This window comes from Suricata suricatta, chromosome 14, assembly GCF_006229205.1.
Source record: "Suricata suricatta isolate VVHF042 chromosome 14, meerkat_22Aug2017_6uvM2_HiC, whole genome shotgun sequence".
NCBI lineage: Eukaryota > Metazoa > Chordata > Mammalia > Carnivora > Herpestidae > Suricata > Suricata suricatta.
The window spans coordinates 806,854-825,926 of record NC_043713.1 but is presented as its reverse complement, the minus strand read 5'-3'; the positions used below and the strand labels follow the sequence as shown (position 1 = coordinate 825,926).

Below are 19,073 nucleotides of genomic sequence, written 5' to 3'. Positions count from 1 at the left end.
GCGCTGTCGGGCCCTCCGCCCCGATGCGGGGCGCCCGGCGTGCCGTTGCTGCGCTCGCCGCGGCGCGGGGCGGGACGTCACGCTGACACTAGTATCCGAACACGGTGCGTTACTGTAGAAATTGCGGACGGGACCCCTGCAGCTTGCACTTAGGGTTACAGATACAGACCTTCACGGACAAGTGCTGATTCTTACAAATGTGGACGTGTCAGATTATTTGCAGACTACACTTTTTACTTACTCATGGGTTTACAAAGTATTTTTGTTGACAAGGATTTTTGCTTAATGCATTGGGAAACGGAAGTTCAGAAGGCTGAGTTGGTTAATGGGGACCACAGTTTAGTGGTAATTAAAAACGTACCCGCCTTTCATTTTAAAACGGAAGTCTCATACCCTAGTTGGTTTTAGCTCATATTTCCCACCTAAAGGGAAGAATACTGCATTTAATAAATCGTACAGCTATTAGGAAAAGAAATTCATAAAAAGAAATACTGTTCTCTACAGTTAATGGAGATTTTATTCCTGCGGAATTTTGAAGCAGTTAACTTTTAATACATAAGAGGCAAAACTATTTCAATATCCATTTCCTTCAGGATTCGGGTGTTAGAGTAGTTTTTGTTGCGGGCTGTTTGGAAGGCTGTGACATAGAGTCGAAGAAGGTGTATTCCAGTGTTACAGAGCTGAATTGCGTCTCCGTTCATTTACTTATTTCTGTTTGATCTTACTTAAACTGAACCCCCAGTTCCTGGGATGTAAAATGGGGGTTACTGTTTTTTCTTACCGGATGGCCGAGGGTTACAGGAGACCCTATAAGGTGCCGGTGTTTGGTGTTTGTACGGTTTCTCTTTTTACTCCCTGATACTCTTTGTAAGAGTAATTGCGTTAGTAATTGAGTGGTTGGTTTTAGAAGATCATTTGGAAGTATGCTGCTTGTTTCGCAATAGATTTCTATCATGGTTTGCATCTGTGTTTTTGCTTCAAGTTTTTAAATTATTTATTTATTTATTATTTATTTACTTGTTTTTTATTTATAGTTTATTGTCAAGTTGGTTTTCACATTACACCCAGTGCTCTTCCCCACAAGTGCCCCTCTCCATGACCTTCTCCCCCTTCAGCCCTCAGTTTGTTTTTAAAATTTTTTAATGTTTTATTTAGTTTTGAGACAGAGAGGGGGAGGGGCGGACAGAGAGGGAGGCACAGAATCTGAAGCAGGCTCCAGGCTCTGAGCTGCCAGCAGAGAGCCCCTCTTGGGGCTCGAACCCAGAAACAGTGAGATCATGACCTGAGCCCACGTTGAAGGCTCAACGACTGAGCCACCCAGGTGCCCCCCTCAGTTTGTTTTCAGTATTCAAAAGAGTCTCTCATGATTTGCCTCGCTCCTGCTCTCTCTTATTCCCCCTTCCCCTCCCCATGGTCCTCTGTTAAGTTTCTCCTGTTAGACTTAGGAGTGAAAACATAGGGTATCTGTCCATCTCTGCCTGACTTATTTCAGTATTGCTTCAATTTCTGAGGCTCTGTCATTTGGTATGTAGGTATTTAGGCTCCTTTTGTCTTCCGGTGGATTGTTTCTTTTATTGTGAAATGGTCTTTGTCTCTGGTGATTTTCTTTGCTCTGAGGTTTACTTCTGCTGTATGGTGGTTTAATGTTTGCATGGTGGTTGCTTTCAGCCTAAGTTGAATTTGAAGTGAGTTTCAAATTCTTTGTTGGATCGTGGTTTTCCGTTATGTACGCTCAGGCTCTGTCTTTGGATTGGTGTCTATAACCCCTTTACTTTTAAGTTAATTTTTGCTACTTTAGAGGTTAGATGCTATTTTATTATCTATTTCCTGTTTCTTCTGATTCTCCTTCTTCTTCTGTTTCCTTTCTTGCCTTCCTTTAGGTTACTTGAACTTTTCTTAGATATCTCCACAGTGTTTTTGAGCGTAGGTCTTGGAATGTTATCGTGGTGTTTGCTCTGTTGGGTACTGTGGTATGCCCACAGGGTGACTGATCACCACGCTACGTTGGATGAAGGGAGTAAACCGCGCTTGCATTTCTGCCCCTTTACCCGTTTTCTCCCCGCACACTGTACGTATCATATCAGATGGTGTTACACTTTTTGTTTAAATCATCAAATACAATTTATAAAACTCATGATCCTAAGGATAGTTTATTGTATGTATCCATGTCTTTGGTCATTCTGTTATTATTCATGTTATTGTCTCATTTCCTTCCTGGATTCCAGGATTCTCTTTTTTCCCCTCTTCATTTCTATTTGAGAAACTTAGGACAGCCAGTCTTGAAACTTCTTTCCTTTTAGAATGTTTTTATTAACGCTTCACTCCTGCAGGTACATTTATTGGATGTAGAATCCCTGGTTGACAGTTTTTTTCTTAGCACTTGAAAACTCCTGTTACACGTCCTGGCTAGCTTTCGGGACTTCTGCAGAAGTTCTCTGCCACTCGAATTGGTGTCCTCTGCGACTAATGTTTCATTCCTCTCTGGCTGCCTTCAAGTTGTCTTCTGTTTTCACAAGTGTTACTGTGATGTATCTTGTGGATTTTCTTGAGTTTATCTTGGTTGGTATTTACTAAGCACTCTTAGCCTGCTGGGTGTTGTCTCACAAAGGTAGGCGGCTTCTAGCCAGGAGTCTTCCAAGGGCTCACTCTTTGGTGTCCCCATCCCCTCTCGCTCCTGCTGGGACTCAGGTGGTACAAATGTTGGATATTGGTTAGTGTTACATAATTCCCTAGGCTGCCCCCCCGCAAGTTTCTTTTCTCTGTGTTCAGATTGTGCATATTCTATTGATTCGTTCTCACCTTCACTCTACTGTTGATCCCATGCAGCAGTGTTTTATTTTCACTGTTGTATTTTTCAGTTTTATAATTTCTGTTTGTTTGAGGAGAGTTTGTAATTGATTGTTGAAGTACTTTCATGTTTGCTGATTGTCACAGGGACGCCTGGGTAGCTCAGTTGGCTAAGCATCCTCCTTGGACTCAGGTCAAGATCTCACAGTTCATGAGTTTGAGCCCTGCGTCTGGCTCTGTGTGGAGAGCGCAGAGCCTGGAGCTGCTTCGGATTCTTTGTCTCCCTCTCTCTCTGCCCCTCCCCCATTCACGCTCTGTCTCTCTCAAACATAAACATTAAAAAAAAAGTCCCATAATTGAAGTACGTGAGCTAACCTAAGGTTTGGTGTGCATGGTCTTTTCTAAGTCACATTGTGAGCGTTCTGGTTCCCCTATGATTCCCCTATGACTGGTGGGTTTTGATTTTATCCCGGACATTTTGCTTATGATGTTTGGCAAATGTGGGTCCTGGAGTATCTTTTACTTTAGCAGGTGATCAGCCAGTGTAGATTCAGCCCATAGGTCCCGTCCTACGTTTGTGGCTGTGATTCCAACGATGGTTTAATTTTGTGCTGTGATGTCTGGCGTCCTCGCTCCATGTGGTCCAGCTGGGACTCTTCTGCCCCCGGCTCCCGCTGCCGCCGAGAGGAAGAAAGGTTTCCCCGGCCGCCGCAGCCCTTGTAAGAGGAGGCCCTGCTGGCTGGGCAGTGGCTGTGGTGGCGCCTGCTCCGAGTGTGCCTGCTGGCGGTTCTGGTGCCTCGGGTTAGAAGAGTCTGCGCAGCGCTGTGGCCAGGGCCTCCCTGCTGGTGTCCCCGCTGCCCCGGCCCCTGGTGGCCCGGGGGTGGGGCCAGGCCCTGCAGAGACGCTTCCTACACTGGCTGCCGCCGAAGTCAGACTGCATTTGGTGCTGCCTGGTTGTCCTCCTGGTGAGAGAGGGGGGGTCTCTGGCCCCTGTGTCCCCAGGGGCGTTGAGGCCTCTAGGTCTCCTCCAGCCAGGGCCGCCCAGATGCGCCAGTGCCCCTGGCGGGACGGGGCGGGTGGGTCTTAGCGCCGTGGGGAAGGACGCCGGTCCCACAGGCCCTGCGGATCTCTTGCTGCTGGTGGCGGCGGAGCGACCTTCCTGGGCTGCCAGACCTGTGTCCTTCCTTCTTTGGGCGGGCGCCTGGGAGGTGTCCTGCCCGTGTCCTCTCTCTTTCCCTCCACCGCTGCCTTTTTACCACCTTACAGAGCTCCCTTTTGCTTGGCTCTTGCTTTATTTCTCAGGTTCGTAGGTGGACTTGGTGAGAAGCAGGGAGAGCCTTGTGAAGCTTGGGTACCATGTACCACAGGGGCACACCGCACATTTAAAAACGGTAAAACGCCTAGAAGATTAAAGGGCTCTCTGCTCTGCGGACCCCTTTCTCCATACAGCGGCCTCTCACCCCCGAGGCAGTTACTTCGGAATCTTCTGGCTGTTTCTTCTGGCATCGAAAATCTCCATTTTTCTGCGCTATGTTCCTGACTTTGTCGACACCTAAAATTACGTTTCTTCGGAAGCCTCGTGCGCCGCACCCCAGCCGGGACAGAATTGAGCGCCCCGCTGGCTCCGGCCGCCCCTGCCCGTGTCGTAGCAATCTCGGGATTGATCTCCCATGAGCGGAAGGGCAGTGACGGTCAGATTTCACCCTGGTACTTGGCCTTAGGGGTTGGGAAGTGTTCCCTTCTCTTCTACTCTCTGGAAGACATCGTATAGAGTTGGTGTTGACGTCCTTAAATGTTTGGTAGAATTTTCCAGTGAAACCATCTGGACCTGCAAATTGCTTTTCTAGGTGTTTCAGTTTACGGACTCCGTTTCTAGGCTGCTCACGTGCGCGGTGTCATGTTGGGCGAGTTGCGATTGTGCCCTTTGAAGAATTGGTCCATTTCAGGAAAGTCCCCACGTTTGTGTGGATAGAGCTGCGCATCGTGGCCTCTCACTGTCCGTCCGAGGCGGCTTCATTCAGACGGTGGTGGTGTGTGCTCACTCCTTTTTGTCGGTCAGTCTTGCTGGAGATGAGCCATCTTATACTTTCCTGATTTTTTCTATAGTTTTCTGTTTCATTTGTGTTTTATTTTTTCCTTCCTTTTGACTGCTTTAGGTTTTCTCATCTCATTCTTGTTTCTTAAAGTGAGAGTTTCGTTTATTGATCGGAGACTTCCTCCTTTTTAACAAAATTTCTTTTAGAGTTTATTTTGAGAGAGAGAGAGAAAGAGAGAGCATGCGCCCACACTCGCTTGAATAGGGGAGGGGAGTCAGAGAGAGAGAATCCCAGGCAAGCTCCGCACTGTCAGCACAGGGCCCGACGGGGGGCTCAAACGCACAACCCTGAGACAGTGACCTGAGCCGAAGCCGAGTCAGACGTGTAATGGACTGAGCTGCCCGTGTGCCCCCAGGCTTTCTTTGGATAAATGCTTGGCATATAATTTTCCATCCTTTTACTTCCAACCTATTTATATTTCAGGTAAGTTTCTTGTAGTCAGCATATGGTTGGATTATACTTTTTATCCACTCTGATAATGTCTGTCTCAGGATTGATATATTTAGAACCTTTATGTTCACTATGATGATTGATAAGTTAGGGCTTATATCTGCCATTTTCCTTTTTGTTTTCTGTCTTTTCTTTTTCCTGTTTTCCTGTGGGTTACTTGAACATTTTTTAGAACTCTATTTGGATTTACCTGTGGTGGTGTTCACTGCACGTCTTTGTGTGGATATTGTCTGGTGGTAGTTCTAGGTATTCCGTTATCCGTACGGGACTCATCACAGTGTCCTGGTGTTGATTCTTCATCTGTGTCAGTGAGGTGTAGAATCCTTACCTCCTTACATCCCTTTACTCATCTCTGCGGGAAAGCTATTATTTTATGAAGTGACATATAAGTTTTATGTATGTAAAATATGTAAATATTCCCCTTACATATAACTAGAATTACACCACAGTGTTCTGACTTTTGCTTTATCGCTCAAACATAATTTAGAAAAATCAAAAGAAAGAATGCCTGTTGTATTGACCCATGGTTTTGCTATTTCTCTTATGCTCTAATTTTCTGAAATTCCTGAATTTCGTATTTTATGATTTCTGTTTTAAGAATTCCTTGCTATTCTTGTAGTGTAGGTCTGCTGGGTCCAAATTCTCTTAATTTTCTTTCGTCCTAGGAGGTCTTCTTTCTCCTTTATTCATGAAGGGTAATTTTACCAGATACACAATTTGGGACTGACAGGATTTTTCTTGTATTTTTTTTTAGCACTTAAAAAATTTTATGTTGCTGCGTTTTGGCCTCCATGCTTTCTGATGAGAGATCTGATGTCATTTGCATGTTTTTTATTCCTGTGGGTAATATGTCACTTCTCACTATTTTCAAGCTTTTTTCTTGTCTTTATTTTTTGGTAGTTTCATTATTTTGGTTCTTGGCATAGATTTTTTTGGGTTTTTACTGTTTAGAGTTCACACAGCATAATGGATCTACCTGTTTCTATCTTTTGTCAAGTTAGAAGTTTTCAGCCACTATTTGTCTACTTTGGATTCTCTTCTGGACACAACTTTTGAGATCTTTTTTTGGGTCATATGGTTCTCAGTTTTCTGCTCAGTTGTTGGAAGTCCCATTTTCTGTCTACGTTGGGTGGTTTCTGCTGTTCACGTAACGTTCATCGATTTTTCCTTGGTCTTTTCCGTTCTGCTCCTGAACCCTAGCTGTTGAGGGTGTTCATGAAGGGTAATTTTACCAGATATACAATTTGATGTCTGATCTTACTTCCTTGTTCCTCTTACAACACTCTCCTTTTTGACTGGACTCGGACTGTGAGGGAGAAGCGCCCGGAGAAGGCAGCCTCTGTCCCTTGGGAATCTGCTCCTGGCGTTTTCCTTGGCCGCCTCCGTTCCCGGGGCCGGGAGCTGGTGGCTGTCTGCGCGGCTGCTTCAAAGCCGTGTGCCGCCGGTCGTGCCGGAGGACGCGTGGCGTGGCCAGGCGCTGGGTCTCGGGCGCTTTGCTCGCGGTGTCCTACCTTCTGTGTGGGGGCCTTCCCACGACACACTGGCGGGCAGCATCTTCCTCGGGGACCCTGCCGGCTCTCTTGGGGCCCCAGGCGACAAGGCGCAGTGTGTGAGTGAGTCCAGGAGTATCCTTCTCCTTTGGGACGGTGACCAAGTTGAGAACACCGAGATGGGCACCCTCAGTGCCACCCGCACACATTTGTGCTTGCTTTCTCCAGTGCTCCGGGCCTGGTAGCAGGGATGCCCCTTACTCAGGACGCCCTGCTCCACGGGGAAGCCTTGCTTGTCTTTGCCACCGCCGACCCGGACCCCGTGAGCCTCCATTCTCCCCCTGAGACGCCGGCAGCGGCCTCCGTGGCCTTTCGCTTCCTCAGGGTACAAAGTTGGCGTGCACCGCCCCCTTCCGTGGGTTCTGGGCGCCAGGAGCTGGGGAGGGGTGCCCGCCCGCCCGTCTGAGGCCGCCTCCCGCCCCCGAGGCGCCGCCAGGAGAAGGGTGTGGAGCTCGGTGGCTGCATTTTTTAGTTTCAGAACGGCCATTTGATGCTTCTTCATGTTAGTTTTCTTTGCTGAAATACCTGTTTGTTTTCATTTGCTTCAAGTATGTTTGTGTTGTTGTTTGTTTATTTTTAAGAGAGAGAGAGAGAGACGGAGCAGGAGCCGGCAGGGGCAGAGAGAGCGGGAGACACTGAATCGGAAGCAGCTCCAGGGTCCGATCTGTCAGCACAGGGCTGGACGCGGGGCTGGAGCTCAGGAACCGGGAGATCGTGACCTGGGCCGGGGTCAGACACCTAACTGGTGAAGCCGCTCAGGCGCCCCAGTATGAGTGGGTTTTGATCGTATCCTGGACGTTTTGTGTATTATGCTATGAGACTCCGGACTTTATTTAAATCTTCTGTTTTATTAGACCTCCTCTGACACTAGGACTGAGGGCGGGACTGTGGGATGAGGCCATGTTGCCTTGTTACTGCCAGATGGGGTGAAAGCCGGGCGCCCCTTCGCCACTGGGCAGAGATGGGGTCCGAGGTGACCCACTGGGCTCTGCAAATGGCCCTTGGTCTGGGGAGGGGAGAAGTGCCTGTTTATTGCACCCGTGGTTTTCTCCAGGGTGACCTGAGGGTCCTTTACCTCTGGGTTCCAGCTTGTCCTGTCATTTGCTGTGACAGTGGTAGAGACGGACAGGAGGGACCACGCTTTTCTTGGGGCTCTCTCAGGTCTGTGCCCGAGGTTTTTTCTGGCCGCTGACTCCTGTACCCAGCCTGGGATACATGAGGCAGGAGCACATCGGGACCCCCTGTTGTGTCTGCTGGGGAATTGGGGGCGGCTCCGCTCAGTCCTGCTCTGGAACCAAAAAGGAGGAGTAATTTACCTTTTGTTTCTGTTTTTGTCTTTCCTCCTTGTATTTTAAAGTCATTCTGATTTATTTTTTTTATTCATTAACAGCTTTTTGGATACAATTCACATACCATACACAGGTCTTCCACTTGAAGTGTAAATTGAGGGGCCCCTGGGTGGCTCAGTCGGTTAAGTGTCTGCCTCTTGGTTTTGGCTCAGCTCATGGTCTCAAGGTTCATGAGTTCGAGCCCTGTGTTGGGCTCTGTGCTGACAGTGCAGAGTCTGCTTGGGATTCTCTCTCCCGCTCTCTCTGTCCCTACCCCAAGAGCAAGTGTGCTCTTTCTCCCTCTCTCAAAATAAACTTAAAAGTGTAAAATTTAGTGTTTTAGTGTATTCACAGGTTAGCCAGCCCTCCCCGCAGTCAGGGTGGAGCATTTTACTCACGTCTTTCAGACGCCTGGCGCCCTGCAGCCACACCCCCGCCTCCTCTCTGGGGATTTCTTTTCTTTTTATGAAGCTGTATTTATTACATAGTCTCTGTATCTGATTTGGGGCTCACACTCATGACCCCCAGATCAAGAGTCGCAGGCTCCAACTGAACCAGCTAGGCACCCCGCTGTAGAGTTTCTTCTTGCAGCAAACTATATTTAACAAAACGAACCGTTTTTAAGTGTGCTTTTGCCTTAATATGTAATGAATCGCTAATTTCATGCTTCAGAATTGGTGAATAGTTCAAAGTTTGTCTAGTATTTCTGTTTTGGGAAATATGTGTGCTACGTATTAGAATACAGCTAAAAATAGATTAAATTTTACAATCTGTAATATAAATTTTAGATTAAGTTATACAACCTAAAAATGATATAAATTTTAGATTAAATAACACAGTCTAAGAAATAGATTAGAAGATGAAAAGTGCAAATGCAGTCTTATATTTGCAAGAACAGAAGTGAATATTATGAGGTCTTTTCCGTCAACACTGGCAATAGAAAGCTAATTAGTTGTTAGACAAACAGCTTTGATTCGGGCTTTTCTTGCTCGTGAGCTTTAAAAGCCTGTGTCCCTGACTGTATAAAAGTGTCATTTTGTGCTCACAATGTATAAGGAATTGTACTCAAGTATTTTAAAGATTCTCAGGTTTTCTTTGGAGTGAAATAACTTTTATTTCATTATAATCAGACCAGTTTAGGACACAGTATACTTAAAATATAGTGACAGTAAATCGTTAAAATTGTATACAATTTTTCATCATTAGGTTTATATTTTATGAAATTTCTAGGGGACAGATTAGGTGTATTTTGAGTGTGGTTGAAGATATGTGAGGATGGTCCTGGGTGTTTTTGTTCTGTTTCGTTGTTTTAGTGTGTTAGTAGGTGAGTGAAACGCTGAGCCCTACATGTAGTATTTAGCGGTTCACTAGGAACGCAATTACTTGTTAACATCGTTTTCTGTAAACTAACGTGAAGCATCTATTCCTTCTTGCATTATGTATAGTTAAGGAAAAGTAAGGTAACGTTTACATTTGTTACTTTGATATTTTTATTTCTGTCTTTTAAATGGTACCTGTGTCATTCAGCTTTACAGTTGAATGAAGAGTGAATAACATTGGACATTATTTTGTTTACCCATGTCTTTTAGTACCTTTTCCTTGCTTCTCTTTGCAGTGTGGCTTTTGGCCCTGCCTAGAGTCATTTGCAGTATTATAATAGTTAAACTTTAGTGTTTGAAAAGAGACTCATGCTGAGAACAGATGGCTATTGTCTGATTATCTCTAAAATATTAGCATGTTTCTTGATAGAGGCAACACAAATTTTTTTTAATGCTAGTTTTCTCATTCTGGGTGTCTATGCACAATTTTCTCTGAATCTTAGAAATTTTACAGCTGTGCCGATGATCTAAAAGTACCTTGATGGCCGTCAGGGTGGGAAGGTTTTGTGGAGTCCAGAATAATTCTTAAAACCTTTTTTTAAATGTTTATTTAAAAAACAAAAATGTTTATTTTTGAGAGCGCGAGAGAGAGACAGAGCATGAGTGGGGGAGGGGCAGAGAGAGAGGGAGACACAGGATCCGAAGCAGCTCCAGGCTCCGAGCTGTCCGCACAGAGCCCGACCCGGGGCTCGAACTCACGAACTGAGAGATCGTGACCTGAGCCGGAGTTGGTGCTCAACTGACGGAGCCGCCCGGGCGCCCCCAGAACGATTCTTAAGGTAGCATTTATCAAAGCCCCCAGGCCTCTGGATCACACAGATACATATTCTTAAGGATCTGTAGTTCCTCAAGTTTATGAAGTTCTTTACACCTACCAGGACAGAAATAACCTCGCTTAAGTTTTCTGCAGTTGACAGTATTAGCGTGAAGATAGAGTTGATGATTGTGAACATCACAGTGTCCTGAGCCAACTGGCCCACTTCTCTTAAATTTCTAGATTGGCATTTGTGTAATATTGGGTATTGTACCGTTAACTCTAATTTGGAAACTTGTTTCAATTTATGTATCATGTTGGTGTGATTTCTTACGTCAAGAAGTTGGCGTTCCGGTTTCCCACAGAACTCCGTGGAAGAGGGTCAGTGGCTCTGAGGTGAGCGCGCCTGTAGTTCCTGGGACAGGCATCTCTTGGCTTGAGGGACCCACAGGCCCTCGTCCTTCCTGCTTGTTCTGTCCCTGAGGCCGTGGCTTGCTGCTCAGACCCTGATCTTCCCTTTGTTTTGTTGTTAAACTATTCCCTTGTTTGTCTCTTCTGCTCCTGTAGGAAGGGAAGTGTGGTCCTCAGCAGGTCATACACTTCTGCTGCTCATTAATGACTCATCAGCGACACGTTTGAACTTAGACTTTGTATTTGATGAAGGAAATGTACACATTTCTTTGTAGCACCTTGTTGCTTTGTTTTTCATACTTTATTATCATGCAGTCAAAGGGGGCAGTGTTTATTTTTCTCCAAGAAGGTTTAAGCATCAGGCATATTTTAAATGGTTTCCCCCTTTACTAGCGGTTGGCTTCTCAGAAATGTTTCCCATCAAAACGGAAACAATGAGGCTGTTAGAGACTTAATGTGAGTTTCAGCTAGTTATTGTATTGACCTACTTTTTACTCTTACTTAGATACATGTAAATTATGCGCCATCCAGCACTTGAGTGTTTTGTTGAAAGTTCCTGATTTTTGTAAACCTTTGGCAGCAGCTCAGATAGCTGTCTTCATTTCGTAGTGTGGCAGTACTCCTGGGTTTGGTATCGTCTGTTCTGTCGTCTTTGTTCACATTGTTTTTACTCGTTTTAAAAATATGTTTCCAGAATTATACTTAATTGCTGGAAACGTTGATTTTTCTTGAGTGACAAACCAATTAAGTGTGTATGACACTAGGCAACAAAGACACTTAAGATTTTCTGCTTATCCTGTCTCTGGAAAAATCCATTATTCATCATCTTATTGTTTTTAAATACTGAGGTAAAATTTTCAATACAATAGGAAAATTGCTTTGGAAATGGAATAAATTGCTTGCCAGTTCAGAGGCTCCATTTCTGAAGTGGAGGTTACTAAACATGATGTTGCTTCTATTCATTATCTTTCAGACTCATTGTACCACTTTTCTAGCATTAAACTTGATAAGATTGTGACTTTCGGCAAAATGCAACACAGTCGTTGAAAGAACCTAATGAAGAAGACGAAAAATCTCATTTTGTATACTATATTATAATATACTTAAGCGGCGTTTTGAATTTTAATTGCATTATGTATAAATATTCATTTTCTAGTCGACTGTTTTAAAAGGAGGGATCTTCTGCAGAGAATAAGAAACAACGGAATTTTTCAGAGGAAACCGATGGGCTCTGTTTGAGGCCTGCTGTCTGCAGGTGACCCGGGCTTCTGTCTGAGCCTCTCCAGTGATCGGTCTCCTGTGTGGGGTGTCCTGGGCCTGCTGCCTGGTGGGGCTTGCGGGACCGGGGGCGGCGGCGGGGGCGCCTCTCCCACCTCGGCCTGGACGTCCCGCGGGCGGCCTTCCGGGGGGTCAGCCAGCCCAAATCTCCGCGCTGCTGCGGTGTACATCTTTGCAGGTAAATCGTGGGTTCATGTGTGATGTTTCTGAATCTGTATGTTTTTCATGGGATCATTAGAACCTTTGGTCACATCACAAGAAAAAAGGCTTTCGATCCGTTTTCACAAGTAGCTCTCCAGACAGGTTCCCACTCTGACCAGCCGTCCAGTGTCTGGTTACCGTGGCTGTTGGGAATGCTGTGTTAAGAATTGTTTTTTTCAGTTGTTTGAATGTGCACGTTTCAAAAGTTCTTTCTGAAAACAAAATGCACTCCTAGGTTTAAAATCTTCCAGTGAGCATTAGAGTGCAGGTCCTTCCCCTTGGCTTGCCAGGCCCGCAGTCCTGCCCTGGGCTCGCCCCCTCCAGGCCGGGGCCGTTGAGGCTCTGCAGCCCCTTCTGGGTCATCCAAGGCCCGTGCTGGCTCCTTGCGTGCCCCTGTCTCCTGTGGTCCCCACACTTCCTTGGTTGTCATCCAGCGTCCCTCCCTTTGAAAGGAGCCAGTCACCCTCTCCCCCCCAAACTGAAGCTCTGCAGCCCTTGAACATGAACTCCCTGTCCCCCGCTCCTGCCCCCAGCCCTACAGGGGCCCCCTGTGCCTGTGTCTGTGAAGTTGATTGTTCAATCCTCCATCCTCCTGGGACCGGAGTCCTTCCAGGCTGGTCTTTCGGGTGTGGCTCTGCTCACCAAGCACAGTGTTGTGAGGTTTCGTGTTGCGTCATGCGTCACGATGTCCTTTTTCTGCGGCTGAATAATAATACCACATACTGTGGGTAGACCACATTTGTCTTGGATGTTCGAGTTATATTTCTTTTCTATAGTAAAGATTTCTGGTAGTATTTGTCTAAAACTAGGAATCAGGTGAATATATGGGAGGTGCTTAGACTGACGCCGCACAGGTTCAGTGAGTGCCGGTTCCTCCTCTCCACCTCACATTCCTACCTGGGCAGCAGGGCGGGAGGGCGGCCGGGCTCGCCCCTCACTCTCCTTCACTCACTCTTCTGCTTTCAGCACAGCCTCCCCTCGGCTTGCTCTCTGACCTCCCTCCCCAGAGGATAGGTGTCCCTTGAGGGTTGATCTGAGGATCCAGGTGTTTCTCCGATCACTTACTACTGTTACCTCCCCTCAGACCCACTTCAGAGGTCCCAGGGACGTCAGCCCAGCCCCTCAGGGCCCTGAGGTTCCAAGTGCTGTGTTCTCCGTCTCCTCACGCTGGGTGTAGGCGCCTGTTTTCTTGGATCAGCTTATTCACCACCCATCTGTGTGCTTTCTAGCTTCCTACGTTTTGTTAGTATCTCTTGTTTTCTATATTCTGTAGGGTTAAAAAGTGTTTGGTATTGAAAGTAGATCATGTATTTAATCTTCCATTTTTTAGGCAACTTTTTTACCCTTTTACGTGTGTATATCTGTGTCTTCTGTTTCCGGAGCCGGGTACTTTGGCTGTTCCACGCTGCAGAGGTGTAGACCGCCCGCAGCTCTTGCAGGAGCAGCAGCTGTAGGTGCCTGGAAGGAGGCTGCCCTCACTGTCCGACTCCAGTGCCAGGATCGTCACGGCAGTTGTGGTCCGACCCTCCGGGGTGCGGCGCTCATGCCGCATGCACCTGCCCCTCCGCCGGGAGCCAGGCCGTGCAGCCCCGGGCTCAGTCACCCTTCCGGGGCCAGGGGACGGCCCGTCGGCTGCCACTGCTGTCGTGGCCCTGTGAGTTAGAGGCTGCGTCTGTCACGACCATCGCGGTCTCGGTAGGGGCGCGTGTTGGTGCTCAGCACACAGTGCAGAGTGTGTCCGAGCATTTGTTCGGGTCCCCGCTGTGATTTGGGGGGTGATCTTCCCCAGGCACTCAGCCTGGTGTTCTCCTGTTCTCCAGGATTCTCTGACCTCCCGTGGTTTGTATTCGTGGGAGGAAGGGAAATGTCTCGTTGGGTGGTGTTGGCTAAGGGTCCGCTCATCGTCTACGCAGTCGTCTTCACTGTTCTGCGGCGCCTGGTGAGGGCAGGCGGTCTCCACGTGTGTCGGGCGCCGAGGGTGGGTCCCCGCCGGGAGAGTCACAGCGTGGGCTGCCACGCCTCCGGGTGCGGGACACCGGGGACACCGCCCTGTGCTCCAGGGCTGTGCTTCGCAGGCCCCCACACTTCCCGTGAGGGGGCGGCCGCGCGCCCCGCGAGGAGGAGGCTAAAGCCCCGGGGCCGCTGAGCGGGGCCACGGGCAGTGCCCAGCATGGGTACACCCAAGATGTGCCCAGCTAAACTTAGCTTTCTGCACAGGATGGGGTCCGCCCTAGCCATCATTTGTAAGAAGTCGTGGGGTCCCTGTGGGATAGCACACGTGAACCGCTGCCAGGGACAGGATGTCATTTTCTGCCCCTAAGTAAAGGGTTCCATGTGCTCAGCCCCCATCCGATGAGGCTGCCGTGCACTTGCTTCCAGCGTGTTTGGTGCTGTTCTGGCACGCACAGTGGCAGGAGTGTAAATTGCACTCGACAATTACGTTTCAAGTCTTTTAGCGCTTATGACTTTATAATAAAGGACAATTATAGTTCAAGGAATCTGAAAGAATTCATGTAAAAATGGGGAGGGAGTTCTGTGCACAGCTATATTCCTGAAACATTATTTAGTGGGAAGTCCTGTCTTCTCTGTCTGTAGGGAGTAAATAAATCAGTCCACTTGCTGGATTATTTTTAGTTACCAAATGTTAAAAAGATGGTAAAAGAAGCTTAGTTTGCAGGTTAGCATTGGCCTTATTGTCCAGGAACATTTTTTCCGTCATCGAAGTCCACTTCTGTTTGGACTCTTGACAGCTGGGCACCTGTTTGAAGAATAAAGTTTCATGAAGGTAGAGGCTTCTGGAATACTGCCTCCTGACCTTTGTACAGGCTCCTGGTAAGCGCAGTACTTGCTGGCACCGTCCCTGCATGCCTGCCCGTGTGCGCCTACGCGCGCACACGCGTGTGTGAACGTCCACATACCCACGGTTGCCTGAAGCACTGCCAGAAAGAGCTCATTTTGCACACGTGAAGCCTGTCCCACGCTGCAGGCACGTGTTGTAACAGCATTTAGAACAGGGTGGAGCTGCAGTGTTGCTGGGTGTCCCTAACTGTGTGGAGCAGCGCTCCTCCTGTCATTGTGAAGGCCTGATTTCCAAAACGCGGGAGAGTCCCAGGCGATCTAGAGAAGGAGGATAGCAATGGCGGTACAGAGGACAGTGGCCAGGGCACGACAGGTCTTGCACATAATGGCAGGAAAAAGATGGCGAAACCTGGATTCAAGAAACTACAGAAACAGCACAGATGTCAGGTTGGCTCTTAAATATTTTTGAATACATTTTCCCCAGGTGCTCATTATGAGGTATTTCAAACCTACAGAAACCTTTTCCATAGGTTGAACAGCAGTGAACATTATGACTCGTTGGCTTTCTGTCTACACTGACCGTTCCTCAGCGCTCTTCAGGTAGGACTGTTAGCAGGGGCCTCCCCGTGGGAGGCTGGATTCTAAAGCCACAGCACTATTGTCACAGCAAGAAAATTGACAGAAACTCCTAACATGGCATCTGCAGCTCATTTCAAGTGCCTCCTGTCATCTCAGTAATTTCTTTTCTTCCAAACTGTGGTACAACACCCAACGTGTCTTTCACCGTTTTAAAGTGCAGAATTCAGTGGCATTTGGTATACCCCACAGGGTTGTACAGCCGTCACCACCATGCACTTCTAGAACATTCCCAGTAATGTCTTGTGTAGGCTTTTTTTCAATCAAGGTTCTAATCAAGGTTTATATCATTTGGTTACATCTTTTAAATTTCCCTTAATTAGGAGAAATCTTCTCTCTGGTTTTCTTTCTCTTCAGGACGTGGTGTTTTTGAGGAGTCCAGGGTGGTGGTGGTGGCGCGGCCGTGTCTGGATTGGTACTTGCCGGGGCCGGGCAGTGCTCTTGATTCTGTGTACTTCCCGACACGTGAGGATCGGCCCAGCTGCTGCTCAGACGGCAGAGGGCGAGCGCTCCTGACGCCGGCCGTAGGCCGCTCGCACGAGGTCCCCGTGACTCCGGTGGGGCTGGGAGCTTCTGTTCCTGATGCGTTCCCGGTGACGCTGGCGGTGTGGCAGCGGCACCTGGAGGAGCAGCGCTCTGGAGACTGCGCACGGGGTGCGGGTCTGCTCCGCCTTGCGGCACGTCGGCAGGCGGGGGGCCGGTTGCCCGCTGGGGAGCCGTTCTGAGTAGGGGGGCGCAGTAGGGTGGAGGTCTCTGGAACTTTTTGCAGTTCCTAAGTTTCCGTTCCGGCTGTGAGGAATTTGTGATGCTTCTCCAGCACCATGGACTGTTTTGTGTTTTACCCCCCAAGTATGTGTGGGTTTCCCAGATATTGCTTGATTTTTAAAAGAAATTTCTTGATGGTGAGAGAGCGTACTTGGTCTGATTTCAGTTCCCTTAGGTGTATTAGTTCGTGTTGGGGCCCAGGATGCGGTCCGTGGGCGTGAGTGCCCCTTGAGCAGTCGATGAGTGCGTTCTGCTGTGTCAGTCAGGGCAAGCCCACTGGCGTGTTGGCCGTGGCTGTGTCCTTCCTGACCTGACGTTTCTTCTGTCCCGCACCCGTGTCTGAGAGATGAGTCTGGAAGCCTTCAGGCAGTCCTGAGGATTGTCTGTCCCTCCTTTGGCTTATGTCCTTTGTACTTGGTGCACTTTGCAGCTGGCGGGAAGTTCGTGCACACAGGATTGCTGGGGCCAATTGGGGATTCGATCTTTTGTCGTTGTGTGATGTCCTTCCTTACGCGGGGCGGCTCTTCCATTTCAGTTTTTTGATGTATTCTTTGTCTTATGGCACACGTACTACTTTCCTTCCTTTGAAAGAGGGCTTGCATCATATCCTTTTCCTTTTCCTTTTAATTTAACATTATAAGCCTTTATATGTAAAATGTTTCCTTATTATTTTGTTGATAGTGATTTTTGTCTTCCAGACAGAAATTTGGCAAATTTGGCAACTTCTGGAGAGCTTTATATTGTTGGGGCTGGGGGAGTGCCCCCCCGGTATCAGGTCCGTGGAGGCCATGAAGCTGTTGAACGTCCCACAGCGCACAGGACAGCCCCGTCGGCAGGGGTCGGGGCCCCAGAGGCTAACGATGCCTCTGCTGAGAAGTCGCGCTAGCTTCTCGCTGTCAGTGCTGTGCGCTTGATGCCGCCTGTGGACCCGCCCACTCCTCACACTCTGGCTTGTCATGTCTGTTCACATCTGCTGTGCTGACAACTTCACCGGGTGATGTTATAACTTATTTCCAACCATCATACATGATTTAAAGAATTTTGTGTTGCTTTTCATTCCCAAAATTGTAAGTTTTCTGTTAGTATTGTTTTTCTTCACCTTGAAACTTTCTTTCGTATTCTTTTGTAGTAGGTCAGATGGTGACATTTCCTCTGAGTTTTATCCTTCATCTGAGGACGTTTTTGTTGCCTTTGTTCCTGGAGGATCTTTTTGCTGGAGATAGAATTCTGGGTTGATCCTGCTTCTGTTTCGGCACTTAATCGTGGAGTCCTGTCCTCCGTCTCCATGAGACGTTCGTGGGTGTTGGCGCTGACATTCCTCTGTGTGTAATGAGTCCTTCTTCTCTGGCTGCTTCTAAGAATTTTTCCTTTGCCTTTGCTGTGAGTAGTTTGGTCATGATAACGTTTTGTCTGATTTTGACTTCATCCTGTTTCAGGTTTGCTGTTGTCTGTAAGTGGATTGTGGTGTTGTCTGGCCCTCGTTTAAGCCACAGTTAGGAGTTTTGGTCGGTTTTATTTGTCTTCTGTGAAGTCAATGTGCTTTTTCAGTCTCAGCACCTGCCGTTACCTCATAGGAGCACAGAAATCTGCTCTCTGATTTTTAAAATTGGGGTAATGCCTACCACGAAGTCTTGATTTAAAATTAAATAAATTTTAAATTTATTTAAATTTATTTAAAACACATTTGTTGACTCCCCATTATATTTTCTGACAAATTGTTAGTTTTGAAAGTAAGCTTTTATTTGTTGAAGATAAATGTGTCCATGATTTAGGAAAGATAAAATTGACATTTGGTAGTAGGCTGCCTATTTTTGGAATTGGATTACTGGACTCCAAAAGGGATGCTGGTTGTGGAGGAAATTATTTAATTGAACAGAAAGTTTTAGGAAAGGGAACAGGAGAGACAGAATAAGTACAAGTAGGACATGGTATTCTTGCTGTGGGCGTGAGATCTGACAACAAACCAGGGGCCGGGTTCTGCCTTTGACCATGAGACGCCTACGGAGGTCAAAAGTCACTTCCACAACTTTGACTGCTGAGTGTAAAGTTGGCCAGATTTTACATCTCCTCGGTCTGTAAAGAGTATTGAGATGTGACCCGGACGTATACGGGTTGTTTTTTTTTTTTTTTTTTTGCTAATAGTAGTGTTTTAGACGATTAACTTGTTTATATTCCTGAGTTAAACTCTGCGAGTGGGTGATCGTGCTGAGCTGACGGTTCGCGCGGACGGCCACGGGGGCTCCCCTCACGGCGCGGTCACGGCGGCTTGCTTCGGCAGCCTCTTTCTTTTTTGCTTACCCTGGCCAGGTGAGATTTTTGCAAAGGAAAGCAGCATCCGTTATCTATAACGGTTTGCCTCCACGACAGACGGCTTAGTTTCAGAAAAAAATGGTGTGATCAGTAAGATTGGACCAGCTCTTGCCCTGAATAATCCCCTTCCCGTGGCAGAAGTCCGCGTGGCCTGTCTCAGCCCTGTGCTCTCCCCTTTCGCCAGGTACCAGCTGGAGGACGAGTCTGCCCATCTGGACGAGATGCCGCTGATGATGTCGGAAGAAGGCTTTGAGGACGGCGAGAGCGACTACCACACGCTGCCGCGGGCGCGGGCGGCGCGGGGCGGAGGCGGCCTGCGGCGGTTCGTG

The 19,073-nt window shown here is 47.7% G+C and overlaps 1 protein-coding gene across 1 annotated transcript in view; it reads left to right on the top strand.

Annotated features, from left to right (window-relative positions):
- ATP9B (ATPase phospholipid transporting 9B (putative)) overlaps window positions 1–19,073 on the top strand; it is a 184,946-nt gene that overhangs the window by 14,604 nt on the left and 151,269 nt on the right. Inside the window, exons 3-4 of the mRNA XM_029922755.1 lie at window positions 1–104; window positions 18,929–19,070. Of these exons, the coding sequence (XP_029778615.1) occupies window positions 1–104; window positions 18,929–19,070 (246 nt within the window). The remainder of the gene's footprint in view (window positions 105–18,928; window positions 19,071–19,073) is intronic.